Genomic DNA, 20,464 nt, shown 5'->3' on the forward strand with positions numbered 1-20,464 from the left:
CCAAGCATGGAGGTGGAGACTGGACAGGTTCGGGTGGAGGACCGTCCCCTGCTGCTGCGACAGAAGGTCCTCCTGAAGAGGCAGACGAACCGGGGGATCGACTGACATACTGAGTAGCTCTGGATACCAGTACCTTCGTGCCCGGTCGGGCTTGATCTTCTTCAGCACTCTGGGCAGAAGTGGTATAGGCGGAAAGACGTTCAACAGACCGCAACTCCACTCGCGACGAAAAGCGTCTCCGAGCGAGTGCCGCCTTGGAAATTCCAACGCGCAGAACAGATGACATTGCGCGTTCTCTTCGGTGGCCAATAGATCTAACCTAGGCTCTCCCCATCGCTGAAAGAGGTCTTGCGCCACGTCCGAGTTCAGACGCCATTCGTGATCCATCATGCACCGACGGCTGAGCTCGTCCGCCCTGGCGTTCAGAGAACCTGCCAGGTGTCGAGCCACCAGGGTCACGCCCTGGCGTTCCAGCCATTGCCAAAGGCGCAGAGCCTCCTGGCAAAGGGTCCACGACCCCACCCCGCCCTGTTTGTTGCAGTACCACATGGCGGTGGTGTTGTCCGTGAACACCTGCACTACACTCCCCCGGACAGAGGGGAGGAATGCCTTCAGTGCTAGACGAATCGCCCGTAACTCCAACAGGTTGATGTGGAGCCGGGCCTCCGCCGGAGACCAGAGGCCTCTGATCTCCGCCTCTCACATGTGGCCTCCCCAGCCCTGGAGGGACGCGTCCGTCACAACTACGTGCTCCGGTTGGGGAAGGGAGAGGGATCTGCCACTGACCCAATCGCAGTCCGCGAGCCACCACTGCAGCTGTCTCGCAGTGCCCTCCGAGATCAGGACGTGGTCGGATAGGTTGCCCTGATGCTGGGCCCACTGAAACTTCAGGTCCCACTGCAGAGCCCGCATCCGCCACCTGGCGTGATGCACCAGAAGGATGCAGGAGGCCATCAGCCCCAGAAGCCGCAGCGTCAACCTGACCGAGACCCGGGATAACGGCTGAAAGATGGGAATCAGAGCCTGAATATCCCTAACCCGCTGTTCGGGTGGATAAACCCGAAACTGCGCCGAGTCCAGAACCGCTCCGATGAAAAGGAGCTTCTGAGAGGGGCACAGGTGTGACTTTGGCACATTGATGGAGAACCCCAGCTGGTGCAGGAGATCTGCCGTAGTCTGGAGGTGGCTGACGACTGTCTGGGGCGAGCCCGCCTTCAACAACCAGTCGTCGAGGTAGGGGAAGACTGAAACCCCTAACCTGCGCAGATGAGCTGCGACCACCGCCATCACCTTTGTGAACACCCGTGGGGCGCTGGTAAGGCCAAAGGGGAGCACGGTAAACTGAAAGTGCTCGTGGCCGACCGTGAACCGCAGGTAGCGCCGGTGGGCCGGCAGGACGGGGATGTGGAAATAAGCATCCTGCAAGTCCAAAGCTACCATCCAGTCTCCTGGGTCCAGGGCAGCTAAGACCTGAGCCAGTGTCAGCATCTTGAACTTCTCCTTTCGGAGGACGCCGTTGACGTTCCGTAGATCCAAGATAGGGCGGAGGCCCCCCTTGCCCTTCTTGGGTACCAGAAAGTAGTGGGAGTAGCAACCACACCCTACTTCTGGCCCAGGAACGCGCTCGATGGCCCCCTTGGCCAAGAGGGCCGCAACTTCCTCCTGCAGAAGTCGCAAGTGATCCCCCGATACACGGTGGTTCTGCGGTGGCATGGCTGGAGGAGTCGCCTCGAAGGGGAGGGAGTAGCCCCTTCGGACGATCTGCAGCACCCACCTGTCCGAAGTGACAGTGCGCCAGTGGAGGTGGTGATGGCGAACCCTGCCCCCTACTGGCGTCACATGGGCCTGAAAGCACGGACTAGGAGGGTTTTGAGGCGGATGCTGCTGGGGAAGGTGTGGACTGACCTCGCCGTTGACCCCTACCGCCCGGGCGGCGGTTCCCACGGCCGCCACCGCGATGGGTATTGCCCTGCGGAGCGTGGCTAGCGGCACGTGTGGGTGCACCCCTTCCGTGGCCACGAAAGGAGTGAAAAGCAGCCGATTGCTGGCGCGGGGCCGAGAGGCCCAAGGACTTGGCCGTAGCCCGGGAGTCCTTAAAGCGCTCGAGCGCATGGTCTGCTTTGTCGCCAAAGAGGCGACGGCCATCGAACGGCATGTCCATGAGTGTGTTCTGGACATCTGCCGAAAAGTTGGCGGACCTCAGCCAGGCGTGGCGTCTGACTGCCACCGTCGTTGCCATCGCTCTACCTAGCGAGTCGGTGGTATCCAGCCCACACCGGATGGAATACTTGGCTGCATCCTGGCCCTCCACAAGGGCTTGGCCGAGTTTGGCCCGTACCTCCAACGGACACTCTGGCAGCACTTCCGCGACCGTATCCCACAGAGAGTGGGTGTAACGGCCCAAGAGGCACGCGGTGTTAGAAGACCGCAGGCCCAGACTAAGAGATGAGAAGATCTTCTTTCCATACTGCTCATACCTTTTGGATTCCCTGTCCGGCGGAGCCGACGGGAACGCGGTCTGGGAATTAGAGGCCTGGATGACCAGGCTCTCGGGGGTGGGGTGGGTGGACAGAAAACATGGGTCGCCCGGGGCTGGGCAGTGGCGTCTGGCCACGTTCCTATCTACGGGCGAACCCGTAGCGGGCTTGGACCAAGTGCCTAGAAGAACGTCGGTCAAGGCCTCATTAAAGGGCAGCAGAGGCTCGGCCGAGCTTGACTGCGTTTTAAGGACCTCAGTGAGGAGGTTAGTCCTCACGGCCACGACGGGGAGCTCAAGGCCCAAGGCCTTGGCAGCCCTCATCAGCACCACACTATATGTTGCCCCCTCCTCCGAAGCCACGGTAGGAGGGGAGACAAAACCAGTGTCTGGAGAGGTGTCCAGACCACTGGCATCCCCAAGGTCTCCTGCCCAGTCCTCATGAGACTGACACTCCCTGGTCAGAGGGTCCTCAGACCCCTCCCAGTCCTCTTCATCACCCATCTCCTGAAACTCAGGGTTCTCAACTAATGGGGCCTGTTCATAAAAGTGAAACTCACCAAACGAGGTCTGGAGCGGCGCCCATTGGGGCCGTCCCGACGTCTGAACAGGAACGAAGGTGGAACCGGGGACGGCGCCGCCCGAGGACGGCGCCGGAGGCAACACCTGAGAGTCCGACGCCGGGGAGGTCGTAAGGTCCACCGGCGACGAACCAGATCCCGAAGGGGGGGCCAGCGGCGTCCTGCGGCGCCGGGTCCGAAGGCGCCGGGGCCGCTGAACCCTGCGGCGCCGGCCCGAAGGCGGCGGGAGAGTGGGGCATAGCAGCGCCGGGCCCGAAGGCGTCGGGGCCGAAGCCCCCGACCCGCTAGAGGCCCCAGACGGGTCCGCTGGGCCCGAAGGCGCCGCGGAGCCCGTCGGAGGAGAGAGGTTCCTCATGGCCATGAGGAAGCGCTGGATCTCCTCCGGCGCCGCGTTAAGCCCAGGGACCGTAGGGTATGGGGCTGGACGCGGCGCCCGCGACTCTGACGGAGCCGCGTGGGTGGTGTCACCCGAACCCCCGGCCGCATCGCGCGAGCGTCGGGGGGAGTCCGAAGAGCGATGACGCCGCTTGGACTTCTTGTGCCTCTTACCTGACGACGACTTCGACCCGGAGGAGTGCGGCCTACTCTCGGAACTGTGGTGGCTCCGAGCCCGCGACCTGTCCCTCGACCTCCCATGGGATCGGGACCTCTCGCGGCGCGGGACCGACTGCCGGAGTTCGAGTCGCCTACGGGACCGCTCCCGCCTGGCTTTCGAAGAGAGGGCCCGGCAGTCGGAGCAGGCCTTGTCGTCGTGGTCGACGCCGAGACAAGATGAACACACGCGGTGAGGATCCGTGACCGACATCAGGCGGTCGCAATCATCGCAGTGCTTAAAGCCGGGCATCCCTACGGCACCGCTCGGAGTCGAAAGACTTCGAGAAACAATCAAAAGCGATCAAAAAAGTTAGTCAAAAAATGACTAGGGTAACTGCTTTTTCCAGATCTGCGCTTGCTGGCGCGGAAAAAAGAAGAACTGACGTCAGCACGCGGAGGCGGCCTGTAAGTACTCCGACGACGTCATCACGGCGCCCACGACGCAGACGACGGACGCGGAGCCGCAGACGACGCGAACCGATGCGCAAGGGTACTGCTACGCAAAAATTTCCGGATCCAGTCTGACGCCTGGGGATATTCTAAGGTAAGGAATCTAATACTAACGTATCTCTTTCAGATTTAAGTGTTAGGCAGAGATTCAAGGCTTGGGAGGGGTCTCATCTGTAGTCCCACTCTAAAAAAATAGAAAGAGGGAGACATGGTGAGCACAGATGTCTGTGGGTGCTCCAATGCCTCGGGTTAAAAAAACGGATGCACAACCTTACTTGGTGTAGAAGAGTATCTCGTTAGTAGCCTGATATGGTCTCCTGTAGTAACGGCTGGTGAAGACCGCTTGTGTGCTAGAGGCTTTTATGCAACGAGACGCGGGGCTGCACAACCTGTAGAGTGATTAGTGCTACAGGAACTTGCACTGCGCATGCGGGGTCATTTGGTAGACGGGAGGCAAGGAGCTCAATGGAAACGAGTGAGTCTTGTAGCAGCCAACTTGGGAGGGTCCTGTTGAGGAGTTTCAAGGTTGTATGTGCCATTGGTTAAAGGGTAGATGCAGTGGTCAATAAATCTGAAACGAATAAGAATAATGAAAAATGATGAAAAAGAATAAGGGACGCAGATTGGGATATCAAAACTGCGAGTCTTGCTTCAGGAAGGGCAGGGGTAATGTACTTATGGCAAAGCCGGTTGGTGTGGCCCTGTCCTGTTTAGCCTTTAGGATGGAGAAAGTGGTGTATTAGCCACATGCGTTTTGTTGGTAATGCGCCATCGGGCTTAGTATAGGATCTGCTGTTTGATGAGCCATGTGAGGATTTCATGGCGGTTTCAGTGTATTAATGGCAAAGCCGATTGATGTTGCCCTGTCTTTGATAAAGTTAGACAAGTTTTGTATTAGCCACATGGGCTTGTCAATAATGAGCCATTGGAGCTTATTGCTGTATTAGCTGTTTGATGAGCCATATGGGGATTACATGGAGGTTTTTTGAGGCTGTTCCATAGGACATTAGGATGGAGAAAGTGGTTTATTAGCCACATGGGCTGGTAGGTAATGCACCATTGTTGCTAATTACTGGATCTACTGTTTGATGAGCCATATGGGGATTTCATGGAGGCTTCCTGAGGCTGTTCCACTGAATGTTATCATTAAGGCCTGTCTTGTGGCTGGACAGGCGATAGATCCATCTCTGCTCTTTTCCTAAGAGGCGACTGTATGTTAGGTAGGTTGGGGTTCAGTGTTTCAATGATGACCAAACACGTCATAGGTTGTATGGCCTACCTCTAAGAAAAGGTTAGTCATTTGTGTGATATTTTTCTTACATCTGATGGTGCTGCGATGTTCACAGATCCTGGTCTTTACCTTGCGGTTTGTCATCCCGTTGTATGTAAGGTTGCAGGGGCATACGATACGGTAGATGACGTGTGCAGAGTTACAGTTCCTGTGCTCCCTTATTTGCCACATTTTCCGGGGTTCCAGAATAAGGCTTTTGGTCATTTCTGTGATGTGTCCTACACTGCAGTTACCACATCGAAAGTGGTCAACAATGTTCGGAAGCCCCCAGGCATTGAGGACTGTTTTGGTTGATTGTTGTGGAGGTGCTGGGCGTTAGATACTAGGGTATCTTTTATGGACCTGGCCTTTTTGTGTGAGAGAAGCGGAGATTCCCAGTTCAGGTTGCCGGTCTGAAGTATTTTCTAGTGTTTTTGATAATGTGCGATATTTTGTTCGAGACTGCGTTGAAAGTGGTTACGCAAGTTAGAGGTGTGGTGGTTGGTTCCCGGAGCGTTGTTTCTAGTAAATCTTCGCGGTTTTGGTTGCATGCGCGTTTCCTGGCTTTTTCTATGATTCGTGTGGGGTAGCCTCGTTGTTGCAGTTTTGTACTTAGGGCATTAACCTGGCTTTTGTAGTCTTGTACATCACTACAGTTCCCGAGGAGCCGGAGAAACTGTCCGTAGGGGAGATTTTCACGCAGGGCTCTGGGATGGAAACTGGTGAAATGTAGGATTGAATTGCGGGCAGTGGGTTTAAACTGCTTGTATCTCCAAGACCGAAAATGTTGTTTTGTTTTTGTCGAAGCTGTGCGTGAATTTGAGGTTAGGATCGCAGGTGTTCAGCCATTCGCAGAATGTCATAAGGGACTGTGAGTCTCCTTACCAAATCAGTAGGATATCATCTATGTAGCGTTTGTAGAACCTGATTTGGGGGGGGGGGGAACAGTGGCATGCTGTTGTCAAGTAGGTACTTGGTCTCGAAGTTGTACACATACAGGCTGGCCACACTGGGAGCAAAAACGCTCCCCATTGAAGTGCCAAACTTCTGTAGGTAGATTTGTCCCTCAAACTCGAAGAAGTTGTCCTTGAGTGCTAGTGTAGGGCATTCCAAGATGAATATTCTCTGAGTTTGGTAGTCTCAGGTGGTATCATCAAGTGCAGATTTCAGTACTTTGATGGTATTGTCTTGCGGGAGGCTATTATTAAGACTCTCGACGTCAAGACTGACAAGGAATGAGGTGTCTGGGTTGTAGGCCAAGGTGTTGATTAGTCCCAGAAGGTCTTTAGTGTCTTTCAAATAGGTGCAGGTAGACTGAACCATTGGTTGTAGAAAACAATGGCCCTAAATACCCTATGCCCGAAACAATGGGGCGCCCGGGTGGGGGGTATTCTGTTTTTGTGTTTTTTAGGTACTATGTAAAAATATGGTATTTTCCCTGGGGTGGATGTGAGGAACTTGGCTTCATTCTTTGTGATTTGTCCTGTGGTTTCTGCTTCTTCAACCGGTTCTGGAAGGCGTGTTCTGAGTGATTCACTGGGATCCTGGATGATTTTTTGATAGTTCTTGGTGTCATTTAGCAACCTTTCACATTCCGAGCGGTAGACATCCTTGTTATGAATGACGGTAATCCGTAAAAAGGATGACTACTGCTCGGAACGTGAATCGTATCCCAGACTGTATGGGTATAACGGCCCAAGAGGCACGCAGCAGTCACGGACCACAGTGCCAAGCTGGAGGAAGAGAACATGCGTTTTCCCAAGATGATCCAACTTCTTGGATTCCCTGTCAGAGGGTGCGGAAGGCAATGCACCCTTGGAAAAAGAAGCTTGGAACACCAAGCTTTCAGGGTAAAAGTGTTGTGTGAGAAAATTGGGATCACCCAGAGCTGGGCGGTGGGCTATCGTCCGTTCTACAGGTGCCCTCGTGCTGGGCTTGGACCAAGTGCCCAGAAGGACGTCCGTGAGGGCTTCATTGAAGGGCACGAAGGGTTCAGAGGAAGTTTCCCCGGTTGAAGCACCTCTGTCAGGAGGGTAGTCCTGACTGCCACTGTAGGGAGCTCCAGGCCCAAGGCCTCGGCTGCCCTACGCACCACCACTGCATAGGATGCTCCCTTCTCCGTAGCCACGGAAGGAGGAGAAAGCATGCCAAGGTCTGGGAGGGTGTCCAGACCACTGGTGTCACCCAATTCCTCTCTCCAGTCCGGGGCTTCCAGCTGGTCTGCCAAAGGGTCCAGCGACCCCTCCCAGTCCTCACCACCAGGGTGACAGGAAACACCTGGAATGAACAAGGGAACAAAAGTCCCCTCCGGCGTTGGATTCAACGTTGATCCGCTCCGTTTCCATCTCGGGGATGAGAAAGGGGGCACCATCGGCCAGGGGCACTGCCGGGGTCATCGTCACCGGGATTGGAGCCGGGGAAGGTTGTGTACTGTTGACCGGCATCGATCTGGATCCAGGCCTGGATCCATGGGGGCCCTTTGGCGCCAGGGATGGAGCTGCCAGCATTGAAGGCCCAAAGCCTCCAATCGACTCGGCGGGGCCTAAACGTACGCCAGTGGAGTCAGACTGCCAAAAGATGTGATGAAGGGCTATGTAGAATTTACAAAGCTGGGGAGGGGACGCTCTGGCTCCCAGAAAAGGAGGGAGGCGCAGAGTCGTCTCTGAATCAGGCACCGGAGACTGTGCCTTAGAGCAGCAATGAACCGACGGAGAGAAGGCGTAGAGCGACGTTGCTTCTTCGCCTTCTTCTTGTGCTTCACTTACCCGAAGAGTGCGTACACTTGGACGAGTGTGGTGACTCCCCGACCGGTCTCGAGACCTTCCCCTCAACCGAGAGTGACACGGAGCTGACTGCCTGGGCTCTAAAAGCTTTCGGAACCATTCCCACAAAAACTTTGGATTCATGACCCGACAGTCGGAGCACGACTTTGGGTCGTGGTCGTGCTCCAGGCACCAGAGGCACACAAGATGCTGGTCCGTCATGGACATCAGCTTGTGACAGGAGTCACAAGTCTTGATGCCGGTTCGACAATGGGACATCCATTGCGCACCAGGAGCCAAAGATTAGAAAAAAGATTAGAAAAAAGTTAGAAAAAAAATGAGTAAGGGGCAAGCTCTCGCTGGATCTGCACTAGGCTGGCGCAGAAAAAGAAAGAACTGACGTCAGAGCCCAGGGGCGGCGTCTAAGAACACACAGAGACTTCCTACTCAAAGCTATGATTTGGCTGTCAAAAGACAGCTTCTGGTCAAACCAGATACCCAGGGTTTTTTTTGTTGATAATCAAGTTTATTGATTTTAAATGAGTACATACACAGCAATGAGAACACAGCCAACTTTTGCACAGCGAGCAGTACACAAGAGCGACAAATAAAACGGGGGCGTAAGCCCCCCCCCCCCCCCCCCCCACACAGAAGTCGGATTAGGAATAAGAAGCGACAATGTCCACAAGCATGTCTATAAGGAAGCTTCAAGAAGTTCAGTCTTCCATCACCCTGACCCATTTACCCCACACCCTTCGAAACTTTTTAGGGCAGCCACGGGCAGCATACATGGGGTGTTCCTGCGCTGCACACCAATCAACCCCTCTGCTCTGTTCCCCTCCAGACCATCCATAACTCCCAAAAGTATGTTCTTCGGGACCTCCCAGCCAGGACCTTAGTAAGAGGGGACAGTGACAGCGGGGACAGGAAACATCAAGTCGGAGCCCAGAGCAATGAAGGCGCATGGTAGGCCGCGTGCAAATAGTATACTTGAACCAATCGGAGCCACGCAGAAGCTGTAACTATTTTCAATTACCCAGGGTTTTAACCCTGGGCTTGGGGCAGAGTAGAGGGTAAAGAGTTTCAGGCCACCAGGAGGTAGACCAGATTTTGGGGTGTTTGCTCAGGATCAAAACCTGGGTCTTCCTTGCATTGAACTTCGGACAGTTCTGCTCCATCCGCCCGGCTACCTCCTCTCGATAACCACTAACTTAGCAAGGCAGCCATGTTGATGCATTCTTGGGATAGGATGACATTAGTTAGTGATAGATTCCTTACCTCAGAATATCCCCAGGCGTCAGACTGGATCCGGATATTTTTGCTTAGCAGTACCACTGCGTGTCAGTAGGTGGCGTCCTGCGGCTCCGCATCTGTCACTGGCGTCGCCAGCACAGAGATGACTTCACGGAGGGTACTTAGGCGCCATCCATGCGCACTGACGCCAGTTCTGTACACGACTTTCCGCGCCAGAAATGTAGACCCATGCAAGATACTGACCATTAGTGCATAAAACTAGGGCCCTAAAAGGGGGTGACCTTAATCCAAGAAATCAATTCGCAGAACGGGGAGGATGGGTGGGGGGTAAGGAATCCATCACTAACTAATGTCTCTACACAAGTAGTAACTTGTGCTTCTGAAAGAGATACGTTAGTGATAGATTCCTTACCGTAGAATAGATACCCCAGTAATACCAACCCTGGAGGTGGGTTTGCGAACAAGATTACACCAGAAAGTCACGGAGCCCAGAACGGCCAACAAAGCCATCTCTCCGGACCTGACTGTCAAGGTACTAGTGCTTGGTAAAAGTGTGCAACGAGGCCCACGTAGCTGCCTGACCAATGTCCTGCAAGGGAACGCCACGTCCCAAGGCAGTAGTGGCTGCAGTTGCCCTGGTGGAATGGGCACGCAGTCGAACAAGAGGCTCCTTCTTGGCTAAGGAGTAACATGCTTTGATGCACAGAACAACCCACCGGGAGATGGTGCTTTTGTGCAAGGCCCAACCTTTTTTGGCGCTCACGTAGTCAACAACGATGCAGATAGAAAGTGAGCGCATGTTTTGGGTCCATACGGTGGAGCCTTTCTTCCTCTCTGGAAGGATGCTGAGGCAGAAAGACGGTGGGCAAAGTGATGGTCTGCCTGATGTGGAAGGGCGTGACACAACCTTTGGCAATAAAGAAGGACGGATCCTCAGAACCGCCTTGTCCGGATGAATAGAAAGGAAAGGAGGATTAGAAGAAAGAGCCTGGAGCTCACTCACTCTTCTGGCAGAGGTGATGGCCACCAGGAAAGCAGTCTTTAAGGTGAGAAGACACAAAGGACAGTTATGAAGGTGCTCGAAGGGAGCACACATCAGAAAAGTCAAGACAAGATTTAAGTCCCACTGAGGCATTATGAAGGGTACAGGTGGAAACATATGTGTAATGCCTATAAGGAAAGGGTTAACAACTGGGGACTTAAAAAGAGAAGGCTGATCTGGAAGCCGTAGAAAGGCAGAGAAGGCCGAAAGATAACCTTTGATCGTGCCCAGAGCAGATCCCTGCTGGGCCAAAGAGAGAAGGAACAAAAGAACCTCAGAAATAGGGGCAGCCTTTGCTGAGCACCATGCCACAAACCTGTTCCACCTGCAGGCGTACACCGTTTTGGTGGAGGGACGCCTAGCTGCCAGAATGACATCACAGACTTCGGGAGGAAGATCAAAAGGTGTCAACTGTCGCCGCTCAATCTCCACGCATGGAGGTGGAGGCTGGACAGGTTTGGGTGGAGGACCGTCCCCTGACGCTCATACTGAGTAGCTCGGGATACCAAACTCCTCTAGCCCAGTACGGAACCACAAGAATGACTTGGGCCCGGTCGCACCTGATCTTCTTCAGCACTCTAGGCAGAAGTGGTATAGGTGGAAAGGTGTTCAACAGACCGCAACTCCACCTGTGACGAAAAGCGTCGCCGAGCAAGTGCCGACGTGGAAATTCCAACGCGCATAACTGATGACATTGCGCGTTCTCTTCAGTGGTGAATAGATCTAACCAAGGCTCTCCACACTGCTGAAAGAGATCTTGCGCCACGTCCAAGTTCAGACGCCATTCGTGATCCATCAAGCACCGGCAGCTGAGGTCGTCCACCCTGGCGTTCAGAGAACCTGCCAGGTGTGAACCACCAAGGTAATGCCTTGACGTTCCAGCCATGTCCAGAGGCGCAGAGCCTCCTGGCATGGAGTCCAAAACCCCACCCGCCCTGTTTGTTGCAATACCACATGGCGGTGGTGTTGTCCATGAACACCGGCACTACACATACCCGGACAGAGGGAAGGAATGCTTTCAGGGCAAGCCGGATCACCCGTAGCTCCAGAAGGTTGATATGGAGCCGGGACTCCTCCGGAAACCAAAGGCCTCTGATCTCCGTCTCTCCCAAGTGGCCTCCCCATCCCAGGAGGGACACGTCCGTCACCACTGTGTGCTCCAGTTGGGGAATGGAGAGGGATCTGCCACTGACCCAATCGAGATTCGCAAGCCAACACTGCAACTGTCGTGCAGTGTCCCCCGAGATCTGAACATGGTCGGACAGGTTGCCCTGATGTTACGACCACTGGAACTTCAGGTCCCACTCCAGAGCCCGCATATGCCACCTGGCATGTGTCCCCAGCAGGATGCCGGAGGCCATCAGGCCCAGAAGCTGGAGGGTCATCCTGACCGAAACCCGTGATAGAGGCTGAATATCCTGGACTCGCCGGTGGTGGAGGTGTTGGCGGACCCTGCCACCCACCGGCGTGGGGTGCACCCTGAAGCTCGGATTAGGAAGGCTTAGAGGCGGAAGCAGCGGGGGTAGAGGTAGGCTAACCGCACGTTGGTTTCCAGACCCGCACTTGAAGAAGCCACGCCCGCGGCCCCGCTGAGGGTGGCTCCGCACAGGCTTGCTGGAGTAGCGTGCCTGGGTGCCGCTGCCCTGGGCACACAAGGAATGAAAGCCGGGAGTTGCAAGGTTCTTTGTGGAAAGGCCCAAAGTCTTAGCAGTGGCCCGCGAGTCATTAAAGCGCTCCAATGCACAGTCGGCCTTGTAGCCAAAGAGGTTGGAGCCATCAAAAGGCATGTCCATGAGTGAGCCCTGGACATCGGGCGAGAACCCAGTTGAGTATAAGCAGGAGTAGCGCCGCAACGACACAGCCGTGGAAATCGCCCTGCCCAACGAATCAGCGGTATCCAAACCACATCTGATGGCAAACTTAGCCGCATCTTTACCCTCAGCAACCGCCTGGGAAAGGACAGCCTGGACCTCATCAGAACACCGAGGCAAGACCTGAGCCACGGAATCCCACACTGCGTGGGAGTAATGACCCAACAAGCAGGCGGTGTTCACCGACAGCAGTCCTAAGCTGGCCGAGGAAAACAACCTCTTGCCAAACTGCTCCTTATCCGGTGGAGCAGTGGGAAAGGCACTCTGCGACATCGAGGCCTGAATAACCAGGCTCTCCGGCGTAGGGTGAATGGTCAGGATGGCGGGATCTCCAGGCGCCGGACGATGACGTCTGGCGAGGTTTTTATCCACAGGCGCCCCCGTGGCCGGCCGCAACCAAGTGCCCAAAAGGACTTCGGTAAGGGCCTCATTGAAAGGGAGCAGCGGCTCCAACGCTACAGACGCCGTCTGGAGAACCTCCGTAAGGAGGTTGGTCTTGAGGGCCACCGTAGGGAGGTCGAGATTGAGAGCCTCCACAGCCCGACGGAGCACCACGGTTTAGGAAGCACCTTTCTTCATAGTAGGTAGAGGAAAGGCAAACCCTGGGTCAGAACAGACATGGAGCCTACCCGCGTCCTCCAGGTCGTCCATCCAATCTTGCTCGGAGTCGCATTGCCGGCCAAGGGGGTCCTCGATCGCGGCGGGCCGGAGGGGGGACGAACGGCGTCGGAAACGGCGCAGAGAGTGGCGCCCGCCGGAGCCGGGCCAGAGTCGTATAACAATTCGGGACAAAATGATCTAGGAACCGGGACAAACGGGGATAAACGACACCCAGTGCGTTGCCGGCGCTGCACCTCGTAGCGTCGGGGCCGGAGCCAGCGGCGCAGGATCCTGTGGTGTCGAAGCTGGCGCCGGTAGCGGAGCTGCCGGGCCAATCGGATCTGGACACGGGACCGCGGGGCCAGAAGGCGCGCCGGCAGGAGCCCAAGGCCTAAAAAGGCGGTCCATAGCAGCACGAAACTCTTTCATCTGTTCGGGAGTCGCCGACAGAACCGGTAGAGTGGGTAGGCCGCGGGACTCCCCGGCTCCAGATGAACCGCAGGGGCGGACCCCTGTTCCCGACGTCTGCCTCCGGAGAGCGACGGGGGGTGTCGGAGAACGAACACGCTTCTTCGACTTCTTTTTATGGCGTCGCTTACCGGAATCCGAGGGCGAAGACTTGGAACCCGAGGAGCGACGACTCCGGTCCCGTAAGCGGTCTCGGGAGCGGCCCAAGACCCGGAGCGGCGGTGAGGGGAATGCCGGACCTCCAGCAACTTCTGACGCCGCTCCTGCAAGGCCTTCGGGCCCATGGCTCGGCAGTCTCAACAGTCCCGGGAGTCATGATCGGTCTACAGGCAGTAGAGGCACACATCGTGGGGGTCCGCCACCGACATGTTATGGCGGCACGTCCCACAGGACTTGAAGCCGGGCATCCCTACATGCACCAGGAGAAAAAAAGGGGGAGACAGAGTCTCAAAAAGAGTAGTCAAAAAGTGACTGAGGTATGTGACCAATCCGGATCTGCGCTTTCTGGCGTGGAAAAAGTAAGAACTGACATCAGCGCGCATGGGTGGCGCCTAAGTACCCTCCGTTACGTCATCTCGGCGCTGACGACGCCAGTGACGGACGCGGAGCCGCAGGACGCCACCTACTGACGCGCAGGGGTACTGCTAAACACTTTCTGACGCCTGGGGATATTCTAAGGTAAGGAACCTATCACAAACGTGTCTCTTTCAGATATATTAAACAACATTGGGCTCGGGGAGAAGCTCTGAGGTACTCCCTGCTGCAAGGTATACACTTTAGAATGGTATGGCTTTTGAAACACTTGGAAGGTGCACCCCTGTAAAAAAAGAAGCAACCAACAGCAAGGTTTTGTGGTTGACAGCGCATCTCCACAGATGCTCAATCAGCAGGATGTGAGGCATGGTGTTGAACACCGCACCAAGATCCAGCATCAGAAGAGCTGCAGTATCTCTGGGGTTCAAGATTTGGTGTATGGATTCTGGTGCTGAAAGCAGGGGTTACTCTGTGTTGTAGGAGGGCCGGAACCCGGACTATGTCCTGTGAAGAAGGTCGTTGGCCTTAATAAATGTAGACAGTGGTCCATTGACATGCATATCAATGACTTTGGGAAGGAGCATTATCAATGAAATTGGGCAGTAGTTACCAGGTTTGGTAGGGTCCAATAATGGCTTTTTGAAAAGTAGGACTACAATCTTAGGCTTCCACTTCTGAGAAACCCGGTCCGCCGCCAATGAGCCTGTTAAGAAGCTCATGGACCATGGGCAGGACTGCTTCCACGCCCGTTACAAAATGGAGGGCAATACTAGGTCAAGCGGAGAACCTAATTTGAAAGATGCGAGCAACGAGGACAACTTCTCAAGTACGATGGGTTTAAAATGCTGCAACCCAAAGCTAACGTCTGAGGAGTCAAACCAGGAGTCTAGACAGATAGTTTCTCTAGACTCCGCTGGAAAGGAGGCACAGATATTTGCCACCTTGCAGCCTTCCTCTGGTGGTATGGTGGATGGCAAAACTCAGGAAAGAGATGAGTGACTTGACACTGGCAAAAAACATGTCTTGTGAAGAATTCTGCGCAGAGAGAAATTTTATGGAATAGTAGTCACAGAGATAATGCTTGATGCAACTGTGGTACCGTTTAGGCACAGTCAAGTAAGTAGCTTTACTACCAGGATCATATGCAGCGGGAGACAAGGAGAAGAGACTGCGTGAACCACTGGATGGGTCCGCGCATAGGAAACAGTTACGCTGAGCCGGCAGAAGACCCAGGAGGCTGTCTATACTGTACGTAGGTAATACCTGCAAACTATTGCCTGATACCAGGTTGTTACGCAGGGAGTTCGCTGCCACACTGCTAAGCACAACTCACCCAACATAATTAGGTCTGCCACTGAAGGAGAAATACATTAACTCAGCTTGGACTACATACATTGGCACTTTTGTTCTGTGTGAGGGAACTATAAGCAATGGACCTGACAGACATGACGAGGTTCCCCAAAAAGGCTTGTGACCTTGAGACAAAAAAAAAAAAAGAAACCAAGCCATTGACACAGAAAACAAGAAAGTGTAAATCCTTGGAGTCCCCTGTAAGCACAAATACTGAATGATATCTCAATTACCAGCACCTGAACCCCAGCCACCATTTTGAACTTCTGGAGATAGAGGCACTGGTGAAGGCTGTGCAGATTAAAAACGGTACCCTGTTCTCTGGCAGAAGAAAACAGCATGAACCTAAGACAGAAACTCCTTTTGAGACAATGGAAAAGCTCAAGCTCACCCTCCCCAATATTTTTTCAAGAACAGAACAAGAGATGTATTTTTGTTTTTGGCTTATATGCCTATGAGACATCTCACTTACCTGCTTCACCACACAGATAGGACCTATACTTACAGCAGTATATAGCCCTGAGTTTAGCCATCATATTAATCTCATGTAATTTCTTATCAAATCCTCACAATTTTTTGAATCAATCATTACAGTCAAGGCTCCCATTTTATATTTCTGTGAAGCATTCTAACATCATTCAAGTAAAAAATTTACAAAACAAGAAATCTTAATGGATAAAAGCTTACCCTGGTAACTTCCATAGAGGAAAGAGAATGCTTAGTTTATTATGAAGTTCCTGGAACTCATCAAATGTCCGGAAGATGAATGCCGATTCGTCCTGCCCTTCTCGCAACACTGTCAATACATAAACCTTGAAAGAAAAAAGTATGACTTATAAAACACTGCACATGTGCTCAACAATAGGTGGACCATGGAAAACATGAACAATCTTAGTAGTATTTACACTGGCAATTGCAGTCTGTGCAAAAAAAGAGAGAACACAAACTACATTCATAACTGTCATAACTACCTAATTATCCCATATGCATCAAACATTTCTCTTTCACAAATGAAGCAGGAAGAACCAGCTACTTGCCTTCCATAACACCATGGCTGGTAGAAACTATCTAGCTGCAGATTCCCTTCCTGGAATTATCCCCAGGCGTTAGACTGGATCTGGCAAGCATTTTGTGAACTGTACCCTTGGTGTGCTAGAAGGTAGAGTGGTTTGGCTTTGCGTGGCATCACTTCCGTTGTCAGTGCCAGAAGTAACGTGCGCGGTGCCTACATAGACACGCCCCCAGCGTGCGGGAGTCCGTTTCTTTTTGCGACTTTCTACGCCAGGAGCCACGAAGAACACGGACCACTGGTGTGGAAAACTAGGGCTTTGAAAGGGGAACAGCCCTGTCCCTAGAAATCTGTCTACAGAGCGGGGAGGATGGGCGGTCAGAAAGGAATCTGCAGCTAGAGTCTCTACCAGATAAGGCGTTACTGAAAGGAAGTAACTTGTTCATCTTTATAGATACTTCTAGCTGCAGATTCTTACCTTAGAATAGATACCCAAGCAATACCTCCCTGGAAGGGGTCTGTAAAACTGATTTACAGTAGAAAGTTTTGCAGGACCAAACAAGTAAAGTGCCCTTCCAGAAGGATCTGAATTGTCCATACAGTAGTGCTCCGTAAACGCATGTAAAGAAGCCCATGTTGCTGCCTAGCAGATATTCAGGACCGTAACTGCATGCTAACGCAGTGGTTGCAGCCTTTTCTCTGGTGGAATGAGCATGCAAACCCTCAGGGGGTTGTTTCTTGGCCAATGCGTAGCAGATTTAAATACAAAGCACAATCTATCTGGAGATGGTCTGCTTCTGCACGGCACTTCCCTTCTTCGCTCCAGCATACCCCATGAAGAGTTGGTTATTCACCCAGAACTCTCTTGTGTGGTCTAGGTAGAACGACAACACTCTTTTTGGGTCAAGTTGGTGAGGTTGCTCCTCTTCTTAAGAGGGATGTGGGAGAGCATAAAAAGTAGGCAGGGTGAAGGAGTGACCCACATGAAAGGAAGTGATGACTTTCGGCACAAACTAAGCTCTAGTTCGTAGAACCAGGTTATCTGTGAAGATGTTCAAATACGGAGGCTTGGATGACAAAGCCTGAAGCTCAATGAATCTCTGGGCAGATGTTATTGCCACCAGAAAGGCCATCTTGATGGTATGGAGGCTGACAAGATATTTGTGCAAGGGCTCAAATGGAGCGCACATCAGGAACGTCTGGACCAGATTACGGTCCCACTAAGCATGGTGAAGGAGGAAATATAGAGTGCAAACCTTTCAAAAACCTACGTACAAAAGGGGATTTGAAGAGAGATGGCTGGTCAGGCAACCGTGAAAAGGCTGACAGCGGAAAGGTAGCCCTATAAGGCGCCCAGAGCAGTATACTGCTGGGCAAGGTAATGATAAAGAGAAGGACCTGCGAAAGGGGGGCAGAAATGGAATTACCCTGTTTCTCAGCACACCATGCCACTAAACTGCCCTAACGGCATGCATGTAACGTTTTGGCAGAGGAATGCCTGGTAGTCAAGACAACATTGCAGACTTCGGTGGATGGTCGAATGCGGTCAACTGTCGCCACTCAATCTTCACAAAAGAAGCAAGAGCATTGACAGGTTTGGGTGGAGAACCCTTCTCAACTGCTGCAACACAAGAATCTGTAACACATGATCCTTTCAAATGGGTAGCCTGATCGGAGGACCGATACTCTTGCACAACACTTCAGGATACCAAACTCTCCGAGCCTAGTCGTGGAGCAACAAGAATGGCTTGGGCCCAGTCATTCCTGATCTTCTTGAGAACTCTGGGCAGGAGTGGTATAGGTGGAAAAGCGTACAGGGGGCCTGAGCTCCACACAGGATGAAAAGCGTCTCTGAGCGAGATCTGCCTTGATAACTTCAGTGAGCAGAGCTGCTGACATTGCGCTGTCTTGCTAGTGACGAACAGATCTAACCAAGACTCTCCCCACTGCTTGCACCAACTCTAGATGGAGACGCCACTTGCGATCCGCTAGGCATCTTCAGCTGAGTTTGTCCACCCTGGCGTTAAGAGAGCCCACCAGGTGTTGAAACACCAGGGAAATGCACTGATGTTCTAGCCGTGTCCAGAGACGCAGGGCCTCTTGAGAAAGGGTCCATGTGACCCCACCCTGCCCTGTTTGTTGCAGTGCCACATGGCGGTGGTGTTGTCCGTGAACACCTGGACCACCTTTCCCTTGACTTCAGGTCTCACTGCAGAGCCTGCATACGCCAGTGGGCATATGTCACAAGCAGGATGCAAGAGGCCATGAGTCCCAGCATCTTCAGAGTCAGCCTCACCGAAATTCAGGATAGAGGCTGAAACATCCCTATCATAGCCTGAATATCCTGGACACGCCATTCAGGAGCATAGGCCTGAGCCTGCAGCATGTTCTGAACAGCTCTGATCAAAGGGAGCATCTGAGAGGGAGTCAGGTGTGATTTTGGCAGGTTTATAGTGACCTCCAGTGAATGCAGGAGGTCTGCCGAAGTCTGGAGGTGGGAGACGACAGCCTGGGGCAAGCCCGCCTTCAACAGCCAGTCATTGAGATAGGGGAAGACTGGCACCCCTGATCTCCGCAGGTGAGCTGCAACTACCGCCATCACTTTGTTGAAGACCCAAGGTGTGGTAAGACCAAAAGTACGCATGGCAAACTGAAAGTGCGTGTGGCCCACCATGAACCACAATTAACTCTTATGAGCAGGCAGAACGGGAATATGGAGTTATGCGTCCTGAAAGTTCAACACTACCATCCAGTCTCCCTGGTCCAGGGAAGACACCACTTGGGTGAGAGTGAGCATTTTCAACTTCTTCTTGAAGAAGAAATTGAGAGGGCGCAGGTTTAGATAGGACTAAGGCCTCCGTCCTTCTTGGTCCCAAAAAAAGTAGCGGGAATAGCAACCACAAGCTATTTCTGGTGTCAGTGCCTTCTCTATTCGCCGTCATGTCTTAGGGGAGCAAGGCAAGATGGTCTTCCATTAGCCTGTCGCAAGCAGGTGGCATGGGTGGAGTAGTAGCCATGAAGGGGAAGTTCTTAACCATGCATGATGCCGGAGCGCCACCAAAGATGCCATGGCCCGGCCTACTGAATCAGTAGTATCCATGCCACATCTGATGCCTGTTGTCCATCTCTAATCAAGTTTTCAACATCGGAATGGAGGTTATACGGAAGTGATGGCAGCGTAGACTGCAAGGTATCCCACAAAGTGTGGGTAAAATGTCCAGGAACACATGACTTGTTGGTGGACCTTAACACAGAACTAGCAGAAGCAAAGATGTGTTTGCCACATGCATCTTGACTCCTAGAGTCCATATTTAAAGGAGTCTTCAGTGAAGGATCCATATCCTGCGAGGCTGTAGCAGCCTGACTATCGGGCTATGAGTGGTAGGATGCCTGAGGAGACAAACTGGGTGCCTGCGCGATATAGCACAATCCACTAAGACCTCTGGAACATGCTTGGCCCAAGTTCCTAACAATATGTCAAACAGGGCCACACTGTATGGAAGAACAGGATCTTCCCCCGTCTGGTAAAGGACATCAAGTGTGTCTCAATGGTTAGAGTGGCAGACCCTGATGCAGAGTTCTGGTCAGGGACCAGGGTTCGATTCCCGCCTCGGCGGGGTCTCGGGCTCAATTTCCTCGGACCTGTTAATTCTCGCCTCGGTGCCTATTCTAATCATGGGCCCCACGCTGCAACTCTGGGCAATAGCCTGCTTAGCCTCCACACTGGCCCCAACAGCGCTAAGGATGCCTGGCTTCACCCTGGGGGTGCCCAGGAGTGGACTCTTCACAGGGAAAGCCAGGAGGGGTTCCACAGCGGTATGAGTATCAGCGCCAGGAAACCAAATAGGCGACACCGCAAGGTGACCGTCTGGTGACAGTGCGCTCTATAAGTACCATGACATTTACATTTACATTTACATCAATCAGGGGGTTGGTAGACTTTTCCACCATGGGCAGAGACAGGCCCAAAACTGCAGCCACTCTCCTCAACATTTCTGCGAAGTAAGAACTTGCCTCAGTAGCAAGACTAGGAGGAGAAAGTAGCCCGAGGCTGGGGAGAACTCCAGCCCACTAGTCTCACCAGGAGCAGAGAGACAACTCTCCTCCACTTGAGATGGAATAATTTCAGAAATGGGCTGAAAAACCCAGAATCCCTTGCATCACCCATCACAATGTGACTTCCAGAACTCTAAACCTGAGAAG

At 53.2% G+C, this 20,464-nt stretch overlaps 1 protein-coding gene across 2 annotated transcripts in view; it reads right to left on the reverse strand.

Moving 5' to 3' along the window:
• PIK3C2A (phosphatidylinositol-4-phosphate 3-kinase catalytic subunit type 2 alpha) overlaps positions 1-20,464 on the reverse strand; it is a 1,158,716-nt gene that overhangs the window by 156,365 nt on the left and 981,887 nt on the right. For both annotated transcript variants that reach the window (XM_078681042.1, XM_078681043.1), the window contains one exon: positions 15,940-16,064. In XM_078681042.1, the coding sequence (XP_078537168.1) occupies positions 15,940-16,064 (125 nt within the window). The remainder of the gene's footprint in view (positions 1-15,939; positions 16,065-20,464) is intronic.

Source organism: Lissotriton helveticus, chromosome 3_1 (assembly GCF_964261635.1).
Source record: "Lissotriton helveticus chromosome 3_1, aLisHel1.1, whole genome shotgun sequence".
In the NCBI taxonomy this organism is placed as follows: Eukaryota; Metazoa; Chordata; class Amphibia; order Caudata; family Salamandridae; genus Lissotriton; species Lissotriton helveticus.